This window comes from Ascaphus truei, chromosome 3 (assembly GCF_040206685.1).
Source record: "Ascaphus truei isolate aAscTru1 chromosome 3, aAscTru1.hap1, whole genome shotgun sequence".
Lineage (NCBI taxonomy): Eukaryota > Metazoa > Chordata > Amphibia > Anura > Ascaphidae > Ascaphus > Ascaphus truei.
In genome coordinates this window covers 362,250,033-362,260,352 of record NC_134485.1, presented here as the reverse complement: position 1 = coordinate 362,260,352, position 10,320 = coordinate 362,250,033, and the positions used below count along the sequence as shown (strand labels likewise).

General features: G+C 39.4%; 1 protein-coding gene across 3 annotated transcripts; it reads left to right on the top strand.

Annotated features, from left to right (window-relative positions):
* Positions 1-1,593: 1,593 nt before the first annotated feature.
* On the top strand, positions 1,594-10,063 carry CCNA1 (cyclin A1). 3 transcript variants are annotated; one of them, XM_075592091.1, is made up of 9 exons: positions 1,594-1,984; positions 5,029-5,233; positions 6,250-6,484; positions 6,562-6,686; positions 6,957-7,180; positions 7,934-8,138; positions 8,420-8,533; positions 9,074-9,207; positions 9,292-10,063. In XM_075592091.1, exons 2-9 carry the CDS (start codon positions 5,051-5,053, stop codon positions 9,338-9,340), a joined length of 1,269 nt encoding a protein of 422 aa, XP_075448206.1. In that variant the 5' UTR covers positions 1,594-1,984; positions 5,029-5,050; the 3' UTR covers positions 9,341-10,063. The 3 variants fall into 3 exon arrangements, with proteins under 3 accessions (XP_075448206.1, XP_075448207.1, XP_075448208.1); XM_075592092.1 differs by lacking the exon at positions 1,594-1,984 and adding an exon at positions 2,052-2,113; XM_075592093.1 differs by lacking the exon at positions 1,594-1,984 and adding an exon at positions 2,053-2,071.
* Positions 10,064-10,320: the final 257 nt, after the last annotated feature.

Genomic DNA, 10,320 nt, shown 5'->3' with positions numbered 1-10,320 from the left:
GTTTTTTCTGCTGGGAGACTTTGATAAATGCTCTCCATGCAGTGTAGGGTGCCTCTCTATTTAAGCATTAGTCTCCATTATGTACATATACATTTATATGGATACAATATATATATCGCACAAATTACCTCTACGTTCCATATTTTATTGTGAATTCCTCCAGAACTGATATATTGTAGAAATAGCGCAGTAAACACATTTGTCGTAAATTGTTACACCAAATTTTGTACTGCTGCTGCAGTTTTTCCTTGTGTGAGCCCTTAACCACTTGTAAAAAACACTGTAAGTATCCCGTACTGTATGGGTGAGGGGTGTGGGGCGCTAATGTGAACTAAAGGATATTAACATGCTATTATAAAGTGTTAACCGTGATATTAAGTTATATACTGCCAATTTCCAATAATATTCATTAACAGTGAATTCCTGCAGCCAGAGTAAGGGGGGTATTTCCACATCCCCAGAGAATTGCCAAGACAGAATAAATCTGGCGCATAGAATTCACTGTAACGTGAAAAGTATATATAAATGTGATTAGAATCAAGGTCCGTCCTTAGATGACGGTTACATTGTTTCAGCAATCATATGCCTATTTATTAAAACTTTGCAGTAAAAGAACTGTATTTATGTTCTATTTGAACCCAATATAAACATATATTACAGAATACATATCAAAAACAATACTAAAATATTGACAGGCACGTTTTGTTTGGATCCACTAAGTTCCACCAAATTTCAGAGAATGTCTTTATCCCAAGGCGGGAAAATCATTTGGGTGGTATTACTTCTCCCAAAAAATTCTTAAGGACTTAATAGTAGTTTCACGGGATTTGTTGTCCCTCCTATGTTGGTAGGATAGCTCTGTGGAGCAATTTCTTTGAGCGTTATTTATAAATAACTATGCAGCTCAAGGTTTATATTTGGGAACTTGTGGTCCCCGTACTGTATGTTGTGTGATATTGAATCTGCTTTCCACAATTAGGTTTTCCAGGCCTAAAAATGGGGAAAACATTGAGAAATGTGAAGCAATTGCACGTGCCAGGTCAACCATGTGATAATGATACAGACCAGTATTATTCACAATCCTAAAAGCACAATAATACACCAATATAAAACCAGAACTGAACTTTCTCCACAGTGTTACCGGTAAGTCATTTAGAGCGAGTAAAGCCTCTAAATGGCAGAGACATGACTGAGTGCCTTTATATTGCACCCTGCGTGACTGGGTGCTGACAAAACATCCTGCTTATTTGCAAAGGCGTCAACCTTGGCGAACATCAGGATAAAAAAAAAAACACAATTGCTTTATGGCAAATAACATATTTTTTTCCATTTATACTTTTGAAGTCCAAGTTATACAAAGAAATGTGCAAGAACTGACTCCAAATCAGTGAGCTTAGAGTACGACCAGTGAGAGCTGCACAGTTCTGCATAAGATATGATGCAGATGTCTTAGCATTGCAGTTGAACCTCCGCATGGGTTATTATTATGATCCCCCTCACTGTGGCTTGGCCCATCACGTACACAGTGTCTCTCTGTCTCCCTGTGCAGGGAGCGATGTCACCGGTTTCCACGGAGACTGTCACTCCTGAGCACGCCGCCTCTGGGTCGCCATGGCGACGCCTCCACGGGACATGCCGCCGCCCGGGCGGCCTCTGTGATTGGTCACATTCAACAGACGCGGGCGACTTGAAACCTCTGCATGTTACCCTGCGATGTGACAGCGTCCCCTATGATCCCCCGAGTACAGGCAGCGGGAGCACTCCCCTGCCCATCATAGCCCTACCGCACCTGAGCCCAATCACCCGTCACCGCACCCTCATCAACATCTTCCTAATCCGCAGCCCCGCACACACCGGACCCCAATCACCCGGCGCTCCCACCCCCACATAAATACCCCGGGGTCCCCGGTGGAGGGGAAGAGCGCAGTGTTGGACACGTGGCTGGCTGTGTAGGAGCGGGGGATCGCGGCAGATAGTCAGTAATGTATGTCTCCCCGCGGCTGGCTTGTTTATGTTTGAATGTTTGCGTCGTGGCGGCTCGCTGCGCAGTGCAGGTAGTTGGTGTGTACAGGTATACACGGGATGAGGGACCTTGCTGGCAGCTGCAGAGAAAGTGATATTACTTTTATGGGGGGATCATATTATGGGGTTTATGGTTGTGTACTAATATTTCTCAGATCTGCAACACTGGTGATTGCTCTAAATTAGTCTATTTTGGTAGGATCCGTTTAGATGCTGCTTGGCTCTGCTTTCCCAGTATCTACTAATCAATACCTCTTCTGATAGGCATTGTGCTTCTTCACATGCCTTGGTTAGGGAATGTGCACCACTTGTTTTTATATGCAAGCTTGTCTAGTACTGTTCACCAAAAGATGTTTTAAAGCAATAATGGCAAAAGCATGGACTATTAATAAACCTGTTTTAAACTGATGGCAACATTCAAGAAAATAAATCCTGAGTAGTGGGTAATCTTGGCAGAAAGTCAGTTTAATAGAAAATTAGAACTTTTTTTTATTTTTTTAAATCTGTAAAACTCCACTGAATGCTGAGACTTCTAATACAAAAATCAGTAGTTTGACATGTTTGCTTAAATGTTCCAAGACAAAAATTATCATGCACTTATTCCCATTATGTCTCCTATTTTGGCACCTACATGGATGGTTATATACTGCACGTAGCCATTTAAGATTAACTCTTGCACCATATAAATTTCTGATTTTTGTATTGCAATACAAAGCAGAAATTAAGTTACTTTATTTTGCTAAACTATGTGCAGCTGTGAAATAAGACACACCACAAAATGGTGTATGGGATGTTTTCCAACCCTGTGGCTACCTTCTTAATTTCCTATCATTAACTCTTAAAGTGTGTGTGCTAGCTTTCCACCAGAACATATGTAATTGAGGGGACCTACTAAATATTTTGGGAAAACCACAATGTTGCTGTTATCAATGTGAAGGTTATTTCTATAGTTGCACATTCCTTGTGAACATGAATTGTTCCTGTAGCCCATGAAGTCAAGCAGGTCTGCATTTTTATTTGTATTTTTTGCCATTTGGCCCATTAAGGTCTTGGATGCTAGTCACTCAACCAATTTGATGTGGTACTTGTTCACAAGCCTGTGTTCTTTTAGTTGGTTAAATGTGCTGCTCCAATAATTGGTCACTAGTTGTACTCTTTCCTACCCTGGGATGCTGTGGTGTTTTTAGCGTTGCGTGGAATGTTTGTCCTGACTTGTCACTAGCGTGTTTGGAATGAAAGTAATGTGGTGATACATCTTACTGAGTTACATGTGCCTGCCTTTCTTTGGAGTGGGTTGAGCCTCTAACACACTCTTGTGATGCTTGCATTGCTGTGGTTACCTTTGTTATCAATGAGTAGCAGCAGTAGATGGAGAGCAGTCCTTCCTCAGAGGGTTAATTATTGTAGAATATAGGGACACTTTTTAGATGTTGTTGTAACTTGAACTCTAGATGTCTGATCTATTGTCTTACTAAAAAAAAATGCTTTCCGTGGGTAAATTACATTGTAAGCTCTCTGGGGTGTTGCTATCCTTTCCTATTTTCTGACTTTGTTTGCACTTGTAGTATTTCTTGTAATGTATTGTATTTTTTTTCTGTTGCATAAATTGGTAGCATTTTATAAAAAAAAAAAAAAAAAAAGTGAATATAGTTGCAATTAAACATTGTAGTTAAACCTGCTGTACAACTTGTTAGACTTTGCAGTGGCACTTGTTCTAAATACAAACAAGAGCTTCAGTATCCTTCTCTCATAAGAGGAATGCCGACTCAATTTAGCCTGTTAAAGGTATATGCTTGCGCTGTCCTGTGGTTGTGGGTTTTTTTTTTTTTTTAATCCAGGGGGTCCCCTGAAGCATAACTGTGACACACAAACCTCCTAGACCCTGATTCCTGCAAGGAAAAACAGATTTAACTCTCAAGTACTAAAAAATAGATGTCACGCCATCAGAAGCTGCTTTGTCTTGGTAGCCAGTGAAGCTGTTGCCAGTGGTTGTATGTTTCTACCTATAAAGTTATTTTAAAGCATTTCAGAATTGAATCTCTTCCTAACTGGAGTAGTACTGCAATTCAGCTCCAAGGAACCTCCTGTTTTTTTAAAGCATTAAAAAAAACAAAAAACAGCATGGATTAGGCCCACAGTTATGCTATAAACCACCCCTTGCAGTTAAAATGGTTATGGACTATTTAATGCTGACTGAATGCAATTGGGAACCGTAACAATTCATAGTTTTCTTTAGCAAACTAAGAATTCTGCTCACAAAAATAATCCTTCATTAAATTGTGACCGTTCGTTAACAAGCCTAAGGTTCGGATATCCCCAAGTAGAATGTATTAGCAGTGGTGGATTTCCCATAGACCTAGAGCGGTAACATTTGGGGGCAGCATACAGAGGCCCCGCTCTCCCCCACTGATTGCTGGGGAGTGTGGAGCCTCTGTAAAGGTCTCGTACCTTATTCGTGCTGTGCTCCTTTTTGCAGCATTGTGGTGTGAAATGGTGATACGTTGCCATGACCATGTGACGTTGCATGGCATCACATTGTCAGTGAAATGCAGGGTGATGTTGCTGTGTCATTTGATGCTGGAGGTGGCCAGGGTAAGTGCCTATGGGCGGCAACATTTTAAATCTGCCACTGAGTATTGGTAAACTGCAGAAGTATTTGTAAAATAAATTTCCACTAAACTAAGTAGGTACTAAAATGTGTGTTTTTTTTGTTTTTTTAAAAGTCCCTGATGTCTTCACAATCTCTTGTCAAGACTTAATTTGCTAAATTGAGCAGTGTTCCATAACCTGTAGCTAATGGGATGGCTGTAAAGTTGATTACTTGTTTGTAAACTCATTGGTTTGTTGTATAATCAGGTTCTTCTTTATTTCCTATGTAACTGTGCTCAGTCTTGGTTAATGGCTCATCTGGATGTGGGACATCCTTTAACATTGTGTGCACAGCTATCTAACCAAGGATTTTGGTTGCAATGAATTTTGACGAGTCCATCTTGTTTCTCCCCATAGCTATCAGATTTCCATATTAAGAATGCGTCGCAGTGGTTCATCCAGTGGCTTCTTCACAACTACTACTGCCATGGGAACTCGTGATGGCAACCAAAATCCATTTTCTCTATACAAGGGAGAAAGCTTGGTCCGGTCTAATCTTCCCCAAAGAACTGTCCTGGGTGTAATCAATGACAATAATCAGCATGGGAGATCATCTAGTCAGGCAAGTAGCTTAATTGGATCGGTATCCCAGAGTGGAATATGCACTTGTATACAATCAAGAGGAATTAATGCCATTATTAGCCCTGGGAACTACATGCAAGCTGTAATAAATGTAATTTTGGATATAGGTATACTGTAACAAGCTGCTTATTTTGGCTCCATTTTATTTTGTCAACATCGCTGGCATAAAGAATATAACAAGCTGCATCAATTATTTTCTGACAAAGATTTACACTTTAGGGATTACAGGACAAACTTCTTTTATTTTTGAGCTGCAGGTATACAGGAGGTCCTCGTTTTTTATCTGCTTGAATCTGTTCTGCATGCTGGTCAATGTTAATCTGTGGTGGTCAGCGTCGGCAGAATGCATTATCTGGCATTGAATAATTCTTTTGACAGAAAGCAAACTATCTGATAGCGAAGACCACCTGTATTTGGTTTAATGTTGTGTTTAAACATAACACAAATCCCCAGCATTGAATGCATTTCCATTGACAAACATGATTAATTCCAGAAAATGCATCCAATTATAAACTGTTTGCCTTAACTGTAAATGTTTAGTTCGTTCCTAGCAGACTCCCCTCCTATTGTTTACAGATTTAATTTGTACAGTATCTAATCTGCAACAAGGTCCTAATGTAGCCTAGCACATCTGCATATGCTTTCCAGTAAAACTCAAACTGTATTTGGATTACTAAGTGTCCAGTGCAGCAGCTCTGATCTGTATGTAACCTGAAATTAGACTCTGCACCAATAGGAATATTTTGTTCAAAATTAAAAGCAATCTGAATTTTACACTTATATTTACTTTTTTGAGGGGGTTAGTATTTAGTACTATGGCTGCCTAAAGTCAGTGGTTGGCTAGTTCTTCATGTAGGGTGTTGTGTGACTATGGAGATGTGACACCCTATGCAAGTTATTGTGCAAAGGTTGTATAACCTATTGGGCCTTGCACTAGTGGATGCTCATAATTTTTTTTTTTTTTTTTTTTTTTTTTTTTAATATCCAATGCTACAGGGTGCTGCCACTACAAAATATCTTCCTGGGGTTGAAAATGCATTACCTTTCAATGGCAAGATGCTCTGCACAAATACTGCACCTGTGGCTCCCAAACAATGCTTCTCAATATATTTGGATGAGATGACTAATACACATGAGAAATGTTCATATGAAGTGGAGTATCCAAGTTTGGAAGAAACAGAAGCCAACATTGTGAAAAATAACTTCCATCTGTTACTTGAGATTAGTGCGGGTACGTATAGCTCCTGTCACTTCGACAGGGGGGGGGCCCTTCTTAATCATCCATTCATGGCTCTTTATATTTTGCAGTTTCTCCGATGATGGTGGATAAATCTCTCAATTCTCATCCTAAAGATTACTCTGAAATTGACTCTGATGCCATAGCGGTGTCAGAGTACATAGAAGAGATTCACCAGTACCTCCGTGAGGCTGAAGTGAGTATGAAGACTTTATGTATGCTAGTGCACAGTTAAAGATGTGAACTATTTTCCCTGGACCCCCTTGATTATCAAACATGAGCAATCCATTACCAGACACTGAAATGCAAGCAATTGGCTAGATCTAGTCTGCCTTATCAGCACATTACTTTTGGCACTGAATATTAGTCGGCAATTTTAAAGATTTTTATCTGCTATTGGCAAAGTGCAGTTTGACACGGTTTCCTGTTGATCCTAAAACCGTGTGGATTTTTTTTTTTTTTATAGATTAAACACAGACCAAAGGTAAACTACATGAGAAAGCAGCCAGACATCACTGCAGCAATGCGCACCATCTTGATAGACTGGCTTGTGGAAGTTGGAGAAGAGTACAAACTTAATTGTGAGACTCTCTACCTGGCTGTTAACTATTTAGATAGGTTCCTGTCGTGCATGTCTGTTCTGCGAGGAAAACTACAACTTGTAGGAACAGCAGCTATTCTATTGGCGGCGTAAGTACATGGATATCTGGCTTTCAGAGACGTTCTCTTGATGCATGAACATACCAAACTGCCTTGCTTTCACAAACCATATTCTACTTCTATTAGTGACACCAGTTAACCACGTAGTGTGACTCTGCATATTGCCGAAAGGTGCATACCTTCTGCTTGTAAAATGGACCAGTGACGTGTAGTCACAAATTCAACTTGCAGATGTAACTTGCTTAAATTTAGGAGGGGTGTGTGTTTTTTTTTTTGTTTGTTTACCTGCTGTTTACCTTAGCTCACTGCAGCTAATGTGTAAAAACATGTCCCCTCTATGTATATGGCAGCAACTTTTTAAAACAAAGTTAAATTATCCCTTATTTTTAAAGGTACAATTTGTCACAACTTCTCCCAACCCGAAGAGTTTGAATTAGGAGAAACTGACTTTTTTTTGCTTTAATAGTATATCATAGGTTGTTGCCATTGACAGCCCTGATAAAATGCAGTGGATAACTTTAGTCTAATTTTTACCAAAGCCTATGTTCAGAAAATGCTATATGGTGTGATCTGAGTGCAAAGCACATTATTGCTGTGTTGAGTAATATAAGTAGGGATGCCCCTTGAAGTAACCTTAACATTCATAATGGCTACATTTATTAAAGCCATACAACCAGTTGGCATTAATTTGGTGGTTTGCTATCAATATTGCATGATGCTTTATTGGAAAGTATACATTCCATACTGGTAAAATGACTTTACTTGTCTGTTTTCCAAATTCAGCAAATATGAAGAGATCTACCCTCCAGATGTGGATGAGTTTGTGTACATAACAGATGATACCTACACAAAGAAACAGCTGCTGCGCATGGAACACTTGCTGCTAAAAGTATTGGCTTTTGACCTGACTGTCCCTACAATCATCCAGTTTCTGCTTCAGTATTTGCACAGGCATGTCGTTTGTTCTAAGACGGAAAACTTTGCAAGGGTAAGCTTATATAACTTCCCAGTAAACCTGTGCTCCATGCGCTAGTGTTTAGAAAGATGGGTACTTTGTGCATAATTTTATTTAGGGTGGGGTTGGTTGTGGGATTTATTTTTTTCTTCCCCTCCCCCCCCACCCCCCAGGTTTAGTATGACTAGCCTTGTTACCTGATTCCAAACTCTCATTGCAGTATCCCTAGAGTAACCAACCTTGTGTATTTGACCATTCTGTATGGGCATTTTCTATGTAAATAAAATTAACAGCTATCCCTTTTATTTCTTCAGTATTTAGCAGAACTAAGTCTTCTCGAAGTGGAGCCTTTCTTGAAGTATGTCCCTTCACTGACAGCTGCTGCCGCTTATTGTCTTGCCAATTATACCATCAACAAAGTCTTCTGGGTAATGTGTTATTTTTTTGTACAACATGTATCAAGCAAGAAGGCTTAATGTAGGGTGAATAGAAATGGGCTTTTTACACACTTTGTAGGCACTTGACTACTTTATCAGATTGTACAATACCCCTTTTCCATAAGCTACACTTGTCGTCTTAATGGTTAAGATTGAGAAACAATATGAATAAAATGTCTCAACTCTTTCTGACCCTCAACCAATAACCTGTTCCTGAAGTTTACTTTGTTAACTTAGACTTGTTTAGGAATAAATTAACCAAACTGCAGCAGGTGTCTTGTATTGATTAACCCCAACTAGAACAAAGCAAACTAGTAACTTTTTTTTAGCCCTATGGTGCAAAATTCAAGCCTAGAACTTGTCCTCGCTGCCAAACATTTTCATTGAGGGGCATGGTGAAGAGCAAACTCAGCAGGCAGTAAGGCTATGAGCACACAACCTAGAATAATGTGTACTGTACATGCAGTCCATATAACAAATTGATCAATATTACTGCAAAATATTGAGTTGTATTTATGTTTTTGTCCCCAGCCTGAAAGTCTTGTTGTGTTTACTGGCTACACCTTAAGTGAAATGGTACCTTGCCTGAATGATCTGCATAGGGCATGTCTTAATGCCCCTCACCAAGCACAGCACGCAATTAGGGAAAAATACAAGTCAGAAAAGTAAGTAATAAACTTGATACATGACTGCATGGTGCCTTCTTTTTGGCTTGCTTGTTTTCACTGTTTTTACCTTGTTGCTTTTAGGTACATGAAAGTCTCTCTTGTGGAACCTCCAGCACTTCCTCTTCAATGAAGACTGATTAAAAAGGACTAATGGTGCTCAACTCCATCAGTTGGTTTTAAATTTTATGAAGACGCTGCAGGCCAAGTGTCTAACAGACTTATTTATTTTTTTAGGTTTTATTTTAGATTTATAAATGTGCATACTACTACATGAACTTTTTATAACTACTAAACTTCAATATGGATTAATTTGCTCTTGTTCTGCATGAACTATAGAACTACTCTTCCCCATAGAGAACATGTCACTTTATAGCTCACTAGCAATTTAATTTATCTATCAGTGCTACCTATAAACCGGAATAATGTTCCTAAGAAGTACAAAGCTAGGAATAACAGGAGGATGATGCATGACCACAAGGGATAGAGAAAAGTAAAAGCACTTTGAAAAAGTTAAAGGGGGGTGGGGGGAGGAAGAAAGACACATGTATGACTTTAACCAATTATGGGACATTTTAATCAAGTAAGCAGCTGTTCACCCACAAGTCTCATGTGACTTCTTGGGACAACTTTTTTATAAGGTCACATCTGCTATACTGCATGAGCAGCTTTAGTCATGGTTCACCTACCTGATACCAGATACTTTGCAGTTTTGTCATCAGCAGGGCATCCTAGCTGAAACTGAATGTCCTTTGGTATCAAGTGTATAAGGGGCTAGATAAACTGTTCAGGTTTCTTAATCCTTGGGATGTCATGGTTGAAAGTGTTTTAATAAACAAGATGAACTCCCCAAAAATGGCTTCTGTAGTGTCTGGCTCTTGTTTTAATCTAACTTTTACTAGGGTTTTTTGAAATTTGGGCTGATTCATTGGAAGTCTATTCACGGTAGCTTTCATGTAAGACTGTATTGTAAGTGTTTGCCATAGTAAATGAGGCTAAAGTTTGGAGCAAACCATAATTGCCTTGGTCACTTGGTTTGCATAAATGTGCTTGATGGAATGACTTGTGACGATGGGTATGTTGCAAGATGGTCACAACCCTTTCTCTAATCTA

Excerpts from the sequence above, each read along its gene's own strand:
- CCNA1 (XM_075592091.1), top strand. The coding sequence starts at position 5,051 with ATGCGTCGCAGTGGTTCATCCAGTGGCTTCTTCACAACTACTACTGCC. Across the intron at positions 6,485-6,561 it reads GTTACTTGAGATTAGTGCGG|TTTCTCCGATGATGGTGGAT; the intron begins GTACGTATAGCT and ends TATATTTTGCAG. Across the intron at positions 8,534-9,073 it reads CCATCAACAAAGTCTTCTGG|CCTGAAAGTCTTGTTGTGTT; the intron begins GTAATGTGTTAT and ends TTTTGTCCCCAG.